Source organism: Daktulosphaira vitifoliae, unplaced genomic scaffold (genome assembly GCF_025091365.1).
Source record: "Daktulosphaira vitifoliae isolate Bord-2020 unplaced genomic scaffold, ASM2509136v1 Scaffold_5, whole genome shotgun sequence".
Lineage (NCBI taxonomy): Eukaryota > Metazoa > Arthropoda > Insecta > Hemiptera > Phylloxeridae > Daktulosphaira > Daktulosphaira vitifoliae.
Window position 1 is genome coordinate 23551139 of NW_026099576.1, and position 20138 is coordinate 23571276.

The following is a 20138-nucleotide window of genomic DNA, read 5'->3' on the forward strand; positions in this document are numbered from 1 at the left end:
GGTAAAAAGCCATTTGTATTAATCTCCCCCTAAAAAAATTTTCTTTGTCTATTCATTTTTTTTTTTTATAAATATATCAAATATATCTTGAAAGAAGTATTAAAACCCATTTTGAATAGTGGTATTAACCGAAAAAAATCTAAACTGAAACCTTTATATTTAAAAACCAATATTTGATATCAAAGCTATAATCGATATTTTCTAATATCAGTATTTGTGAATAAAACCGATATCTCTCTCGGTTTTATCAAGATATTTAAGTAACTTATTTTATAGTAAATATAATGTATAATGTATAAACAATTACTTTTTTTTAACGTCCGTATTCATCAGGGTAATTTGTTCCTTAATAGTTACAAGTGTCTTTATTTCCATTTTACATATTGAATAATACCAATATTATAAATTAATCATTGATTACAATTTATGAGCGCTAAGCAGTTTACTTTTTCTTCGTAAACTATTTATAGAATAATTAACGTACACGTTTTAGTACTTATTTCAAAATATTCATACTTGATGATTATTTTTGTTTCTTCGTTGTCGGTTTAAGCTGTGACTTATAAGCTTACTCGCGAAAGTACTAAACCAAAATGTTTTCCTTATCGTTTTACGTTTTGAAAATAGCATGTTATATTAAACTATTCTTCTTTATAATAGAATATAAAATAAAAATAACATAGATTTGCATTTTATGATAAATAAACGCTGTTGAAATATAATCCGATAATAATTTGTAAATAGCTAAAATATTCAGTTATACTTTAATATTATTTTAAATATACTTTTGTGTCATGACTTTATAAAGAAAAATTTTAGACTTGAAAAATGTATTTATTTACTTTAGCAAAAATAATGGACCCCATTAAAATATAAATTTATTTAAAAATAGTATAAAGTAATTTTTTGGAAAATCTGAATTGTTAACTTTTAGTTCATATGAATCGAATGTCAATACTTGTTTAGCTGCGCATTATTTTAAAGTACTTTAGTTTTTCGTAAACGTGAATTTGATCAATCTATTGTACTTTGTTAAATTACGTGTTTACTGATTTCGTTATTGAAAGGCATAATACATTTTTCAGAAAATCTAATAGCTAGACCGAGTTTGCCGAGTCCATAATATTACTCTCATGGGAATTTTCAATATCCAAGTCGTTTGAAAACTTATTTTAAATTACAACAGAAGACCATGTTTTATGAGTATTTGGATTAAAATTTTTTTTTGTATCTTACAAAAGATAATGAAAAGAGAAAACATTGTCTCTAGTGGTAGCGTCATTTTTTTATATTAAATAAAAGAAATGATGATAGTACTAAGTTGTCGTTCAGATTTCTGTTTATTATTGTAAATACTTAATGTGCTCCAAACAAATCACCATATTTTTAGTATAATATCAAGCTAATTCCCATTAAATTATTAGAGTCCTTAAATACCGCTGATAACAAACTGAGCAGATGAAAGTTGGTTTTTCATCTGTTAATTCATTTTTTTTTTCCAATAACAGAATATACATTTATATATTTTTATTTTTATTAAAGCGTTTCATACTATACTATTTTACTATTCCCTTTGTAACAAGTAAATGTTTTTAATGTCATTTCTGATTCCTTTGTTCATCTTTTTTTCGTTGTGTCATTTAGAATTTATTCCCTCGACGACCTAGAGCAAAAGAAAATGTATCCCTTCGTTTTTTTATTACTGATCTGTATGTATAAAATTATATCGTTATATCTATAACGAAGGCGTTGGTCCTCATTGACCATTTATTAAAATGGAAAAGTCTAAGAAGTTGGATACATTTTCAAACTGACTGTCTATTGGTGCACACAATATAAATGAGTAATAAAATATTTATTGAAGAATATTTGGTATATTTATACAGAGCAATTCAAAAGGCGATTGTAGACAATTATAAGTTATATACAAATAATAACAAATTATAATGATAATAAAACTGATATTGCAGCAAACATAAGTTAAATATTTCGTTACATCTATAACAAATGTGCAAGTATGTATTTATAAAAAAAAATAAAAGTAAGTTAAATTTCTTTATTTGATTAGTCTGGGTTTTGTTAGTTATGAAATTGAAATTATATTTTATCATAAGCCAATGGTCGCTAAAACTATTTTTTTGGTAAAATCTATCTTCACCTTTTTTTAATATAATTATTGAATATGCATTAATAAAAAATGCGAAAACCCTACTAGAAAATACTTATAATTAATACTTTTATTAGTATTAATTTTTTTTTCTTTAAGAGCCGTTTACATATAGAAAAAAATTGTTTAATTTATAGTATTTAACATATGTTTGAAGCTCTAATATAACTAAATAATGTTTATGTTTCCAAAAAAAATTATTCAAACACTAAAATGGTTGTTTAAAATATAAGTCTATTAGTGTTTAAGAGCTTCGGAAAAATTGGGAACTTTAATGACTTGTTTTTGAAATAGCTCCCTAAGAACGTTTTCTGTATCTCCGTTTGTCGCAATAATGAAAATTTTAATAAAAATAAAAAATATTTTTGAGCCTTAAAATGTGCTGATGTTCTTATTCTTATCAATAATTGTGAATAAGAAAAAAATTAAAGCAATCAATAATAAAAAATATTAATTGTTTAAATACAAAAATAAAAGTATATTTTATATACTTTAACGTGACTGTTTGATCAGTTAAAATTGATCTTGTTACAAGAAAATTATTTTACTAACATATTTTTAAATAAAAATAAACATATTGATTGAAAGAATTTTAATACGTTATATCTATCTAAGTAATACATTTTTTTTAGCAATATTATGTATACCATATTCATGGAACAAATGATAAGCAAAAATATACATTTAATATTTACACTGTCGGCTACTAACAAAATTAATAACAGGCCAAATATGTTTTTTTAATAATCCTTAAAAATTAAATTATTTTTTTGGTTGAAAGAAGCAATGTTTTGGTGATATTAGAATTTATTATTCATATAATGAATTTATTAATTTCATTAATTGTGTATGAATTTTATGAATAGATAGGTAGAAAAAAATAGTTAGCATCATTGTTTTTTTTTGACATAACATAATAGTACTATAAAATAAAAATGTTAACACAAATCAAATAATTTTTTTACCTCATGATATTAAAATTAATCATTTTTATTTGAAATATACTCATATATACTAAAATAAATGTATTATTTATAGTAAACATATTTGTTGATTTTATAGGGTGATACATGTATACGCATTATTTGATTATTTTCATTTACATTTATTACATTTTTATTTGAATTTTTTTATAACCCCATACAAACAACTATGATTGTACAATTATTATTCAAACACAACTTTATATTATATATTAAAAACTTTGAAGTGGCTCAAATTTGCTTTTAAGCCATAAAGTCAAACAAATAATATAATTCAAATTTGTATTCGTTAGTTATTATAATATTAAATTATATTTGTGCTTATTACAAAAAGAATATACTATTTTATAAACTTATTGAAAATTTAAGTTCCATTATTACTATGTGAATTAGTAATATAAATGACAGCAATTATAACTAACTCATAATTGTGGAACAAAATATAGTTTTTTTCTGAAAGACTACTAAATTTAGCAAAAATATTGCTAATGAAAAAAATGTAGCAAATAATTGTCCATGAAAACACGAGTAACTTTACATAAATGAAGAATAACTAAGATCGTTTGTTTGTATACTTTATTGTATGTTCGTTTGTCATAATACAAACAATAAATTAACTGATTTTATTTGATATCGTATTTTTCTTTTAACCTATTCGCCAAACATTTCACGAGTGGGCAAATATTGTTTGTATTACATAAAGGACAGTTTTGTTGATACGGTCACGACCACCATGGATTAAGTGAGACAACAAAAAAATATAAAAATTTATCAAATAGCTTTAAGATGAAAGGCTGAATAGACAGTAAAAATAGAATGGTAAATATATCGAATGCATTTAACGTAAAAAAAAATTAGAGTGAAAAAATATTTATTATATGTACATGTTTGCTAAAAGTTTTCACATTTTTGAATATTTTCCTTTGACTGACATTACGATTCATTTTAATAAAATTTACTTTAAACCTGGTGTACATTGACTAAAACTTAAAAAAATATACCTGTATCTAATTATATTTTTGTCTATTCTTAAACGATTACTCATTATTATGTAGGTACTTTATATTTTTAGATAACGAAATGTATAAATTGTAATTAATAATTATAAACTAGGAGAGTGTTACTAGAGAGTTAACACATTTTAATTGAAATTTCATATCAGATGTAACTTTTTACATCAATAATTCAGCAATAGGTCAACGTTGTCTAACTTTAAAACGTGTCTGAATGTATAGAAAAAAATAAGATATATTTTTACATGAAAAAACATATTTAAAAAGTCAAGTCACAGAGAAATGTCACGTTATTGTTACATACTGCAATTATTCTTCTTTGTGCATAATATTGGGTCGAATGTAAATTTACATTACTTATTTAGTGCAAAGAGAAAGTTATACTTTAAAATTGAAAAGGCAGTTTTTCATGAAATAAAGATGAATTTCTTTAACGTGAATTTACTTGTTTTGTCTATATTAACTGTATATTATTTACAATAGTAGGAAAATTAAAATAATAGGAGAAATATTGAGTGTGATTGGATAAAATAAAAAAAATCGATAAGAAGAGACAAACTAAATTTCATATTTTTGGAATATTTTAATGTATACGAACGTTTTTCACTTTTTATTATGCGTTATAATTAATGCTTTTATGAGTAGTTTATTCATATATTAATTTTGAGAAATTTTATATACCACACTTTCACGCTTAACTATCATAAAAAATTATTATATTGATCTTTTTTTGCCCGTATTATTTAAGTAAATGATAACTAACTAATAAATAAATTTTACTTTCGCAAAAATTAAATTGATAAAGTAATTTGTTTATACTTAGTAATATTATTTTTTAATTTGTGTAAAGTTACAGTATTGAGAAATGTTTTATGCATAATATGGTATCTACCAAAAGTAGTGTGGTAAGTATAAAGTGTTAATATGCTAATATTATATTTTATTTTTATTCAATTATAATATTATTGTCATTAATGTATTTTCTATAGTATGAGTAATACTGTTTATGACATTAATATTGTTTATAATACTCGTACAAAAGCACAAAAAATTATAAATGATCAATCACTCACTTCGATGGCAATCTCAAAATCTTTTTTATCAATGGTTCCACTTGAGTTGACGTCTGGAACATAGTATCACATTGACAGTTATAAACTTTCAGTTTTATCAAAAGTTATAGTTGACTTATACATGAAGGCTCATGAACGTCAAAATGGTTTAATCATTTTAAATAAGAGATATACCTTATAGTAGCGAAATAGAGAAATATTTTATTACCAATTATTTATATTTTATTGCACAGGCAATAATTTTTAATGAATCAGCAAACGTTCGTCGCATTCGTTTTTTGATAAAATTGACAATTTAAGCTGAGTCAAATGTTAAAATTAATTTTTTCGATTTAAAAGAAAAGAAAATTTAAATAAATTTAACTTAATATTCTATGTCAATTAGTTTTATATTATATTCATGAAAATCAGTGTACCCCACCATAAGGTATATTAAAATAAATTGAAATACAATACCAAGAATTTTAACACAAAAGTAGCATATTTTTGAATATGATAATCATGTTAACTATATCTCGAAATTTTATTTTTTAATAGTATAGTATAATACATAAAATTTAATATAAGACCAAATAAAAGTGTTAATATTTCCGGAACATTTTCGTTGTTTTTATTATTGTTTTTTTATTATTCAACAATTTAGTTGAAAAAGTTTAACTTGTGTGTAAAAATAATAATTGTTACACACAATTGATAATTTTTATTGTAATTGTTATTTAATACCCCCTGTGGTCAGGTCAACAGTCAGATTTTCAAAAAATGTATATACAAAGTATTTATGAAAAACTTGTATTGATTCATCCATTTTTTGAAAAGTTATAGTAATTTAAAGTTGAAAAAATAAAATCTGAAAGAGTAAATTTTAACACCAAAATTTCATGTTTTTTAACTACGGCAACCATATTCACATAGAAGATAAGTCGTCGAACAAATTTTTTTTTTTAACTTATAGTGCATAACACTATCTTTATTGTAACATATGTTTGAAGTTCAGAGTATTTCCGGAACATTTTCAAAAATCAAGTTGAAAAAGTTAAATTTTTGTGCAGAAGTTGCTATTTTGAATCCCTCTCTGTGGACAGATAAATGGTCAGATTTTCAAAAAATTTATGTCAAATGAAAGAAAAATATCTAAGGTTACAATGTAGAAAATAATTATTTTAAATAGTTAATTTTTCAAATAGATATGGCAGTTTTAAGTATTAAAATATTTTATGTTAAACAGTGATTTTTGGATAGGAATACATTTATCTAAAATTCGATGGTCATTTTTCTATAGAAGAAAAGGTGTTACGACAATTTTTTTTTTAACTTATTGTAATTACCTTAAACATTAATTTGACATATATTTAAAGCTCGGAGTATTTCCGGAACATTTTCCAAAGTTAAGTTGAAAAAGTTTTACTTTTTACTCGTATTTTTAAAAATTTAAACCCCCTCTGTATAAAGGGAAATGGTCCAATTTACAAAAAAAAGTATGTCGGATGAAAGGTATATATATAATATATTTAGAAACAAAAATTTGTATTAATTCATATATTTTTCAAAAAATTATAGTAATTTGAAAAATTAAACATGAAATCGTAAATTTTAACACCAAAATTGAATGTTTTTAACGACGACAACACTATCTTTATTTTAACATATGTTTGAAGCTCGTAGTATTCTCTTAACATTTTCAAAACAAGTTGAAAAAGTTGTAAAATTAATACCTTCTCAGCTTCGCATCAAAGCAAAAAAACAACATTAAATGTAATATACGTTTAATATTGCAATTTCAATTATTATTTAATTAAAATTACTTGCAAAAATGATTATATGAAATTAAATGTATGAAAAATCATATTTACCAAAGAAAACGTGAAACACGTACATGAGCTTGTTTTTTCTGAATTGTGAAATTGAAGACATTTTGTTTTTTTAATGTTATTTAAATTTAATGAACAATTAATCTGAAATCAAAATAAATTAATTAATCAATATGACAATCGCTTGATTAGTATTTAGTTAAATCATTAAATAAGGTCATAACAAAGAAAAGGCACTATGTCACAAAAACTATTTTTTTAGGGAGAAGCAAAGAAAGTTTATTTAAATCGCGAAAACTTATGGCAAGCGTCTTTTTGTTTTTCACGTTATTCCTATTCTAAACAGAAATATTTTTCATTGAGTTTTATAATTTGTATCTACTACGTTTTCCACGAAAAAGCCATAAATCGATTTCTTTTTTTTGGACCTAGTACCTTTTTTATGTCAACACCTCAATTATATTACAGTATAATTTAGAACAAATTTAAATAACTTGAAAAATTATGATTCGTGAATTTATAAATCAAAGTTAATTGATTAGACCTCAACCCATTGAAAAAGTACTGGGTAATTTCGTAATAATAAAATAATTTTTTATTTCATCAGCTTTAGCGTAAACTTCCTCATACACTGAAGGTGAGAAAATAAAAAGTTTTATGCATCCGTAGAATAAATAATGTACAAAATCCATTAGTATGTTACTTTAAGACTAACTATATTCTCTACCTATATTTCGGATACATAGTTACATCTGAATTTAGCTGAATGAATAAAATTCCCCTGAGTGATGGATCCTTTTCATGGTTCACCCTGATAGTGACTCACTATTATGATATACCAATAGACCGTGAAATATAAATTACATTTCGTTCTCCTAAAATATTCTTACAAGTAAATATAGCTATCAATAGATAATAAACCTCTTAAATTTACACCTAGAAAAAATCCCAACATTGGTTATAAAACATTTTGATTATTTTATGTTGAGTAATTTTAACTAAATACAAGTGATGTAATTTTTGAATCTCAGGTAATAAAAATTTGTAAAATATTATGAAAAACATTGACACAATGAAGAAAAAATCGAACTATCTAAAAGTTTTTTTACAATAAATATTGAACAAGGAATAAGCTTAAAACGTGCAAGCAATAAATATAAACTGTAGTTTTTGTGGAAGCGTTTTGGTTATCATGAAGAATTGGGTTTCGTGTTTCCTAGTCACAATTTGTCTTTAAGTGTTTAACTGGTGATATATTGGAAATGAGTAAGTGTTACAATTAATTATAATGTTTTCAATTGTATTTCAAACATTTATCGAAATAATATATTATATTGAGAAAATAAATAACGCTATAATCAAGATAAATGTTATGGAACGCAACAATTTAATGCATTTATTTTATTTTTTTGTAACGTCTTTTATTTGTACGCAAAAAACATTATTTATCACCAAGGCGTGCATAGTAAACTGATACACGCGAGTATACGCTGTGTTCAGTCATAAAAACTATCACCATAAAAAATACCTAGTTTTAAGCAGAATTTGGTATACTTCTTTTGGTAGTAATTTATTCTATTATTTATTTCTTAATAAAAAATGTTCAAAATAATAATATTTATGATTTTTTACATTTATCATTCCCTTGAGTTCATTCTATTCAAATGACGTTTGTTATTAACAATTCATAACATTTTATTATTTATGAATAATTACATAATGGGTATTTTTAATTACACGTTAAGAATACAGTTAACAATGAGTAAAACAGAAGCTATTAGTCCTATTATCTAATTATAAAGGCGCCTAGAAATCTTTATAGAATTAAAAAATAAATTAAAATCATTCTATATTTTGTTTTATTTCGGTGCCAAAAATTTTATTGTAATTTAAATTATGCGTTCAGAATTCATGTAAAATCAATACTTTTTTAAAAAATAATAGATTTTTATAATACAAAGTTATTGGCACCTTTTTAAATTGATAATAGTACCTTTCAAAGATGAGTAAAAATTATTTTTTTTTGTAAAAATATTAAGGGAATAGTCTGCCTAATTATTTAAAAACATTAATTTCAAAAACCAACATATTTGATTGATAAATAGTTAAAATATATCAATAACTAGACCCCTGCTAATAACTGTGCACTCTATCCTATCATATAAATATTTACATTTTTTGTGCAAAAAACTTTCTAATATTTTTTAATTATCTGTGTATGTATAATTGTTTATAAAAATAGGGCTAGTTACTCAGTTAGATAAGCGTATATACAGGTTTGAATCAGTTTGGATAAAATGAGGTGATACCTGTTCTTTTTACTGTGAACAATAATTTATTTAAAAGAATTATAAGTTTATATTTTTTAACAAAAACGCGAAAAAAATTTTTTCTGCAGTATTTTCTTAAGATTGTGTTTTTTCATTCGAAATGACAACGTGGTTCCGTGGTGTAGTGGTTATCACATCTGCTTTACACGCAGAAGGTCGCCAGTTCGATCCTGGCCGGAATCACAAATTTTTTTTTTATATTTTATCTAAAATATCTATTTAGAAAATAAAGTTGTGAATGATTTTAATTCAGTGTGACCACATGAGCTTGCAATTGTAATAATTTCAATTATTATCAAATATTTTTTAATATAAGTGAAATGGTAAGTTTTTTCTTCATTGGCCAATTAAAGATCAGGACTATTTTTACTTATAAGTACTACTGAACATTATTGAAAATTCAACTGAAATACTTTAAAATTTTCTTTTTATAATATTTCAATGTTGAATATATCATTTAAAAACGCCAGACGCCAGAAAAATTATAATATACACTTTATATTAATGAATTGTAATTCTCATAAAGTTATTTAAATTAATAATATCGACTACGGGTAATATAGGTTTAATTAACTTAATAATAATAACGAAACATAAAAAAAGAAATTTAACAGATCTTAATAAAACTTATACTTAGTCAAAAGAAATTTTAATTCTAGCGCAGTTTTTTGAACACTGTCACTGGTGCATTAATATTAATAAATTTGATAAAAACAAAAATAACTTCTGTATTAATTTACTTAGCTGATTCTGATTTTATAATTTATTTTAATACTACTGAAGAAAAAATGGATAATTGGACGTCACATGATTAATGAGGGTTTAAAAGGAAGCAACTTCATTAAATAAGTTAGAAAACTTGAATTTTCTCTTACGAACATTGCATCACGGTCGCGTGAAAATTATTATCCAACTTTTCTTCTAATTCGTTAAACAACTACATCTTATTTGTTCTAAGCTGTCGAGTATCTTCTAGACATAGATTGTGTACTTAATTACCAAGTATCTTATCAACAATGGCAGTCTCGCATAATGAACAGTTGACAAATTTCATTTATAAAATATTTTGTTACAACTTTTTGTAAAAATACAAAAAAAAAGTATATGGCTCTAAATTAAAAGCTAAATAAATAATAGATAAAATGGGAGTGAAGCTTGCAAATTTTAAATCCTTCAATACTTAAAAAATAATGTAAATTAATTTACATAACCAAAACAATTCCAACATACCTTTTGCCAAATAAATCATATTTTTTTCGTTAATTTAACCATTAATTTGTTTGAAGAATAAAAAATTGATCAAACTGACAATTATTTTTTGAAATAAAAAAAAAATAGTAAAACTAATCAAAATAATACTATTTATTTATCAAAACTATTATAGGACGTGGATTGATAAAAATTTTACTAATTATTTTTCAGTACAGGTGTCTCACGATGTTTTGACATTATTAAAACTTTTGATTAGCAAATATTTCGAATTCCTTTTTTTAAAATAATTTTTACAGTTTAAGACTACGTTAAATAATTTTTTTCTTATTTGTCTATATATTATTATACAGGGTGGCCCACCACTCACTGACAACTTAAATAACTTTTGATCCAGTTAATATTTTTAGTTGATTTTTTTTTTAAATAATAGTTATACGTTAGGTCTATAGCTATATCTCAATAATTAATTTTTTTACATTTTATTAAAAATATTAATTATTTTAAAATTTTAAATAAAATGTAAAAAAAAAATCTAAGATAGCTATTTTGTAGAGTAGAATTTAAGAAAAATTTTAGTAAAAAAATATCTTATTAATATTCAGTAGTAAATATTCTGTAGCGTTTTGAAGTTTGTGAAAATTTGAATTTTCATGTACTATTTTACGGTATTAAACATTGAAATACGTATTGAGAAAAGGACAGAAGAAAACGCTATCTTTTCATGATTACTGTGTATACATATGATGATAGTGTGTATACATTACAAACTTGGCATAAATACCATGATAAGAAATTAGATAAGGCAATTATTACTTATCACTCTCATTCAAAAGTATATTGAAAAGATAGCGTTTTCTTCTGTCCTTTTCTCAATACGTATTTCAATGTTTAATACCGTAAAATAGTACATGAAAATTCAAATTTTCACAAACTTCAAAACGCTACAGAATATTTACTACTGAATATTAATAAGATATTTTTTTACTAAAATTTTTCTTAAATTCTACTCTACAAAATAGCTATCTTAGATTTTTTTTTTACATTTTATTTAAAATTTAAAAATAATTAATATTTTTAATAAAATGTAAAAAAATTAATTATTGAGATATAGCTATAGACCTAACGTATAACTATTATTTAAAAAAAAAATCAACTAAAAATATTAACTGGATCAAAAGTTATTTAAGTTGTCAGTGAGTGGTGGGCCACCCTGTATATATAAAAAAAAAATTTTTTTTGACATTATAAAATAACTGATTTTTCCTCTTTTATTATAAAACAATTTGATGAATCGATAATAACTTAAGTATAATTATTCATTGAGTTACATTTTAATAAATAGAATAAATAATGCACACTTCGCCAACGTTATAAAAAAAAAAAAATTATGAGTTAAAAATTGATATTTTAAAACAATGAAAAAATAAAAAATGGATATATTTTTTTTTATTGTTATTAGAGATAAATAAAAAAGGGCGATGAACGTAGTCCATAACTGTCAAGATTATTAAAAAAAGTAATGTAAAACATTCACAAAATCAACAGCTATTAAAGATGTCATAACTTAATGGAATTTTTGTAGTGAAAAACTTTTTGATAAAATCAATAAAATTTTTATCAATATAAATTTTTTATTATTTTATTNTGATAAAATCAATAAAATTTTTATCAATATAAATTTTTTATTATTTTATTTTTTATCAATCAGCGTACTAGACGTTGATTGATAAAATTGATTGTTTGATGTTAAATAAATAGTATTTTTTTGATTAGTTGAACCATTTTTTTTTCATTTAATTATATATTTGTTAACTTGATTAATTTTTTATTCTTTTAACAAATTAATGGTTAAATTAAAAAAAAAAAGTGATTTATTTAGCAAAAAGTTTATCGACATGTTTTGTTAATTTTATTAAAGGATTTTTTTCAGTGTGTATACAAATGAATGAGTAAAGTTAAGTTATATCTATTAAATGTTTTTGATTACTTTAGAATAAAAATAAAATAAATTAAATAAAATGAGTTTAAATTTTGAATTTTCTATTTAAACTATTTCATCTTAATTAATTTATATTATATTTAAGTATCGAAAGATATAAATTATCGACGATCAAAAAATTATTGTTTTGTAAAAATGTTGAAAAAATATTTTTACTTTTTCTTATTAAAGTTAAAATATGCTTTTAATATATTTTAAAAATTAAAAAAAAGCTTAGCTTAGTTTGTTAATGAAAAGTTCTTAATGATGTCAAAACCTGGGGAGCACTTTGCATTTAGTGATTCCAACTAATGATTTTGATGAATTAAATACTATTTTTAATTTTATATAACATAAAAATTAATAAAAAAATATTTAAACGTTAATGGAATTGACGTCATTATGCTATTCAAAAATCAAAATTGAGGAACCTCACTCAAGAAGAGACTTACCTCAATGCCACAGATGTCAAAACTACGGCCATACACGTACCTATTGTAATCGCCAACCAAGGTGCGTCCGCTGTGGCCAAGCTCATCTCACCGACATGTGCGAAAAATCCAAGGATCTCCCGGCCACCTGTGCACTATGCGGGAGAGACCACCCTGCCAACTACAGAGGATGCGTCGTACACAAAGAATTACAAAGATCCAGAAATACCAAGGACGTTAACAAGGACCCATCCATTCCAGCTACCTCCAGCCAACCAGACAACAACGAACAACACACTCAACAAAACAACACTAAGGGTAAGCTCCTCAGTAATACCACCTTTTCTCGTACTTATTCAGACGCAACTAAGTCATCCAGTCCATCTAATCCACAAAAACGTGAGCCTAACGAACCTCCACTTTCCACCCAACTTTCATCTTTCCTCGAACATTTTCAATCCCTTATCACACCCTTAATAAATCTACTCACGACTCTAATAAATAAAATCCTAACCAAAAATGATCATTAACTCAAATGCAAACCATCCATTAACCATTTTCTCTTGGAACGCCAATGGCCTCAGACAACACTTAGACGAACTTCAACTCATCCTAACCGAAACAAATACTGACATTGCTCTAATTTCTGAAACGCACTTTACTCCTACTTCCTGCGTCAAAATGTATGGCTTTAATTCTTACTATTCGTGCCACCCTGACGGAACAGCTCATGCTGGTTCGGCAATTTATATTAAATCTAGCATACCCCATCACCCTCTACCTTCTTACATTTCTCCCCACATACAAGCAAGTAGCGTTTCAATTGTGACTCATAACAACATACCTATTACCGTATCCGCAATTTATTGTCCTCCAGGTCTCATCACCACTATGGATCATTTTTCTGAATACTTTTCTACACTGGGACATCGATTTGTTTCGGGAGGCGACTTTAACGCAAAAAATACAACATGGGGAAATCGCTCTCCCAACACTAGAGGCAGAGCATTACAGTGCTGTATAAACAACAAAAACTTTTCTTCCTTAGCTCCTCCTGGTCCAACCTATTGGCCCTCTCACAATAACAGACTACCTGATATCTTAGATATATTTGTCAAGAAACTACCAAGTAATATACACTGTGACATTACCAACCTCTATGACTTGTCCTCCGATCACACCCCAATAATTCTCAAACTAGGTTTAAATGTTTTTCCATGCAAAAAGGAAACTCTCACCCCCGGTCAAACAAATTGGTCTATCTTCAAAAACATTTTAAATGACGATATAAAACTTAACGTTTCCCTAAAATCAATCGATGAAATCAACAATTCTGTTAACCACCTCACAACCGCGATACAAAAAGCCGCATTAGCAGCTGCAATACCCCAAACAAACAAAAACACAAAAAAACAAACTCCTTCTCATATACAAGCTCTACTTACCGAAAAACGTAGAACAAGGGCTCGCTGGCAAAATTTTAGGTATCCCAATGACAAGACCAAACTAAACAAACTTAACATCCAAATAAAAAAGGAAATCCAAAACTACAAAAACCAATCATACAACACTTACGTTAAATCTTTAACCACTATAAATATGTCCCTGTGGAAAGCAACGAAAAATATTCTACGAACAAACCAACCCACCCCTCCTCTTAGAAAAGAAGACAATTCATGGGCCATTACTGACACCGATAAATCTAATATTCTAGCTCAGCACCTAAAAAACTCCTTCTGTCCTCATGATATTCAACCCAGTCCAACTCAACTGAAAATAGTTGAAAACTACCTTGAATCTCCTCTCCCAATGTCTCCGCCTGCTAAAGCCACATCCCCTGAAGAAATAAACTATATAATAAAAAATATTCCTATCAAAAAATCCCCAGGTCACGACCTAATCACCAACTTTATAGTAAAAAATCTACCACGCAAAGTCATAATTTATTTATCCCACTTATTTAATGCACTGCTTAGACTTTCATACTTTCCTAAGGCCTGGAAACACTCTATCATAATTCTTATTCTCAAACCAAACAAACCACCCGAAAATCCAGAATCATACAGACCAATAAGCCTTCTTCCCACCATATCAAAAATTTTTGAAAAAATTTTATTAAAAAGGCTCCTCTCCATTGCCACTAATGCTAATATCATCCCGAACACACAATTCGGTTTCAGAGCCCACCACTCCACCACTCACCAACTTCACCGAACTGTCGACCATATTTCCAACGCTTTAGAAAAAAAAGAATTCTGTCCCACCGTTTTTCTCGACGTCTCCCAGGCCTTCGACCGGGTCTGGCATGACGGACTTCTCTTTAAATTAAAAAAGTTCCTTCCAGCCCCCTATTTCCTACTCTTAAAATCCTATCTATCAGACCGCTTCTTCACCGTTCGTCTCAAAAATAGCTACTCAATATGTCACCCTATAAAAGCAGGTGTCCCACAAGGTAGCGACATCGCCCCTTTTCTATACTCTGTGTTCACCCATGATATCCCAACGACTCCGTACACATTCATTGGCACATACGCTGACGATACTCTAATATCGGCGTCACATCGCGATCTTGAAATTGCTAGCCTAAGGATCCAAAATCACCTTAACATGATCAACTTATGGGCAAATCGTTGGAAAATAAAAATAAACGAAACCAAATCAATTCACGTAACATTCACTCTACGTAACTCTGACTGCCACCCAGTCACGCTCAACAACAAAATTCTACCAACAGCAAATGAAGTTAAATACTTAGGGCTCACATTTGATAAGCGTCTTACGTGGGGCCCACACATAAAATTAAAGCGTAAACAAGTTAACTCCAGACTGCACCTCCTTAGACCCCTGTTAAAATCCAAATTATCCCTAACCAACAAATTGACAATTTATAAAGCGATAATCCGTCCGGTTTGGCTTTATGGTATTCAGCTATGGGGGTCGTCAAAACCGTCCAACACCAGAACTCTACAAGCTTTTCAATCAATATGCTTACGTCTAATAACTTCCTCTCCCTGGTACGTAACAAATAAAAATCTCCACAAAGATTTAAAACTACCTACTCTTAACGATTTGGCCAAATCCCATTATACTAAATTCTATTCCAAACTAAACACTCATTATAATCCTTTAATCCAAAAACTATCCTCTGTTACTCACGCTCCTAGAAGACTAAAAAGGCTTTGGCCCCGAGACATGCTCAAAGCATAAAAAAAAAAAAAAACAATTAAATATATTAAATAATTAACTTAATGGTAAATCTTGTAATATTTGTAATGTTAAAGAAAAAATTGTTATCACACTTACTTATTATTGTAAAAATAGATTGTAAATATATTCTTTTAAAAAAAAAAAAAAAAAAAAAAAAAAAAACAATTAAATATATTAAATATATTAAATAATTAACTTAATGGTAAATCTTGTCAGGTGGCACTACTGAGGGTCTTCCTATTCTAATATTTGTAATGTTAAAGAAAAATTGTTATCACACTTACTTATTATTGTAAAAATAGATTGTAAATATATTCTTTTAATAAAAAAAAAAAAAAAAAACGTTAATGGCTAATTATTACATGTAATATTTTGGTGTCATAAAACAAAAAAAATAGTTCATATGATGTAAACAGTTGAGAAAACAATAAAAACGTACACTTTTAGTATTTTTATTGAAATAGACTAAAAAATTTTTCGTAAGAGTAGTTAAGTTTTGGTCACTATCACATAATACAAGGTTTATTCAAAAATGCTATTTAATTTTGTAATTATCAGCAAATGATATGATGTAAATGTATGATTAGCAAATTTAAGACTAAATATTATAATTACTGTAAATTTTCTAAGATGGAATTCAAGTCACAATGCGATTACAATTTCATTCGTGTTTAATTATAAATTAGAGAGTGCAAAATAATATTAGGGTAATTTTAGATTTGTTTTAAAAACTTATCAAAATATTTGATTTTATTGAATATGAAGATTTTTTTAATAGCTTGTTCTAATTTTAAATAATTTATGTGTTATTGATTGTAACAATTATGCTGCGAAAAAACATTTAAGTACAATTTACTTAATTTTATAATTGAAATTTATGTATTGCCTTTAGCCTTATCTGAAAAGTTGTTTTCTATGCGTCTAAAAGCAAATGTTGTAACGACACTAAATTTTAGCAACTCATAAGAAGTTTCCAACTAAGTTTTGAAGAGCAACATACTCAATGTTCCTCCGTTGTAAAATTAAAGTCTAGTTTAAGCTAAAAAAATGTTTTATAAAGTTTTCTGTAATTGTTGATTAAAACGCATATATGTAATTTGAACAAAAATTTTGAGAAGTTATAACTTCTACCTAACTTAATAAATATTTCAATATAACAAAAATACTTATAGTTTCTATCTTTCTTGGGGATATCTATGACAGAGTTTTGGGTTAAACTCACCCTAAAGCGATTCCCTGTTTTACGTCTATAATAAAATACAGTAATAATTTAAGTTATTAGCTATAAGTAATTTATCGTATACTTTTATTTAATTAAATAAAATCATCAAAAAAGATCCGAAGTCAAAAATAGAAAAAATATTTGTTTTACTATTTTATTGTAAATTTAATTCATCAAAATCGCGTTTATTTTAACTAACTAATTTTGCATTGTATACATTTCAGTGTTAACATGTCAGTAAATGTGATATCGATTTATTCAATAAAAGAAAAATGTTCAATTCTTAACATTTTGGAAGTTCTATATATAATTTAGGAAGAAGATAAATAAACGAATGAACATTAAACAAATAAAAAGTATATAGGAATCTTGTTATTGAAAAGCATTAATAGTGACACTATCAACACTAAATATGTTTTTATTTAGAGTTGTGTAAAATGTACACATTATAAAATTGTTTATCCAAAACAATATGTACATTTTTCCTAGGAACCATTATATAACATTTGCTGGTTGTATTTTCTTTCATGGTATATCGTTAAATTAAAAATGTAGCCGTCCTTTTTGTAACTTTCTGTTTAACACTTTAAACTAATTGATAAGTTGAAAGGGTCATGGTCTTTTTAACAGCTAATGAGTTTGAGTTAATTTTTTTATGCACTCAAAAAAAAAAATTAACATTTTCTCACCTTAGAATGAGAAAATAATGTTAATGACATCATTATAAAAACTTTTGTGATGTATTAGTCCAGTTTTTATATTTTTCCAAATTTTTTATTGATAGCTAGAATTAAATATAAACAAAGAGTGCAGGCAAACATAAAAGATTAAACGTCATCACACAACATATAAATAATATCAAATTTCAGTTATTTCAAATCACTCTTTAATCTATCCAAGTAGTTTTCGTTTTACATAAATAATACAACAATTCATTAATTAAGGAATAAAAAAAAATTTTCAAGTGAAGTTTCATTAGGCTTACAAACTTAAAATAATTAATACTTCGATTTATTTAAATTAATAATTTTTGCTTTTCTGATGAACTTATCAACCCTGGCAACCTTAAAAAATGTATTTTATTTTAAATTTATAAAGGAAGAGTAAGACGAAAGAATTACTTATTGATCAGATAAAATTATTTTTTTTGATTTTTTATACTTATTTGTGTAATCATTTAAATTTAATAGACATCATTAATGTTTTAATTGTTACCGATTTTTATTTTATTAGAATATTCCACTTTTGATTTGTATTCCCTTAATATTTTATAAGATAAATACAATTTATAATTAAAACTGTCAAAACCGTGTATTATAGCAAAGAAAATTTATGTTCTTAGTTTTGTTGAAAACATTTACCTTCTTTTAAATTGTTTTTTTACTTCTTGTTTTACTTGGTGTTACCAGAGGCATATTTACGATAATATGTTAAAAATATTTTTTGACCCTAAAAATATCAGTTTATCAGATTTTATTCGATAGAATATGTCCCTTAAAATTTACTGCTCGGGTCTATTGCTCCGTTAAATACGTCAATGGGTGTTACACAATAAAATAAGTATTTTTCTAACGAGTAAACTTCATAAGTATTGTATGGTATTTTTACAATTATAAATTAATATAATCTTCGACAATTTTAAATAAATATTGTAAACTACCTTGGCGTGTGTTACTTATATTTATAGAAAAGTTAATTCCATGATATTCATTTTTATGGATAAGATAATGTGTTTGTCCGATATAATATTTCAAAAAACAATTAAATTAGTTCAATTGTTAAAAATATATCATACTTACTTTTTTAGGTATGGACAATGTAAAATTTCAATTATTAATTATTCTATTTATATATTCAATGTTCAATTTTACTATATTGCTTCAAGTGATAATTAAAGAGGTTTTATTCAAGAAATATCTATTAATCAAAACGATTATTTTATACTGTAAGTACACGTTTGTATACTTTTCATAACTATATTACCAATATAATATGCTTAATGGTGTTTTTTTGACGTACACTTGTCATTTTAGGGCTGTTGTCAAAATAGTTACAAAGCGTACACATATTACACGAACATATGTCAACATTTTCGAAGTGCCTACAGTAAAAGTTATATTCCTTTATTGTATTTATACTTGATGAGTTATCAGGATTAAAACCATCTAAAAAAAAAAATAAGAGTATTTTTTGATGCACTATAATTTATTTATATAGTACACTGTCAAAATATGAACCACAATAAAAATATTTGTCATTAATAAAGCAATTGTAAAATTTACTGTATAAACACCTTTAAAATAGTGACACACACTTGTAAGAAAGTCTGAGTACGATAAATTTTTCACAAACATACTTGACCTCTATAAATCATATTTAAAATTTATTTAACTGACGATAAAGAAAGAGTTTAATTATATTTAGCTTTTGTTTTATAATTGCACTTGAATTAATTAAAACCATGAAATGACTCAAAAAGGACAATAATTTTCCAAGTGGTAAGTCTTTTTATTTTTGACAATTTTATAGCCGAGCAATGTGGTTCGCTTGATATTATATTGACCTTAATAGTTATGTGGTAGCTATAGATCGACGATCAAAACTATTTTAAAGTATACTTAAGAATAAAAAAAACTCACACTTATAAATGTATATAGATAATGATTGAATAATAAAATTAATGTCTAATTATCAAATTCATCATCGTAGTGATT

The 20138-nt window shown here is 25.5% G+C and overlaps 1 protein-coding gene and 1 non-coding gene across 3 annotated transcripts in view; one reads left to right on the forward strand and one right to left on the reverse strand.

Moving 5' to 3' along the window:
• The window catches only part of LOC126906603 (calexcitin-2), a 106653-nt gene that overhangs the window by 70190 nt on the left and 16325 nt on the right, over positions 1-20138 (reverse strand). For both annotated transcript variants that reach the window (XM_050687266.1, XM_050687265.1), the window contains exons 2-3: positions 7087-7188; positions 5237-5289 (exon numbers count right to left, since the gene is read on the reverse strand). In XM_050687266.1, coding sequence (XP_050543223.1) covers positions 5237-5289; positions 7087-7147 — 114 coding nt within the window. In that variant the 5' untranslated portion in view covers positions 7148-7188. The remainder of the gene's footprint in view (positions 1-5236; positions 5290-7086; positions 7189-20138) is intronic.
• Positions 9485-9557, forward strand: Trnav-uac (transfer RNA valine (anticodon UAC)). Its single transcript has one exon. It is a non-coding gene; the product is annotated as a tRNA-Val (tRNA).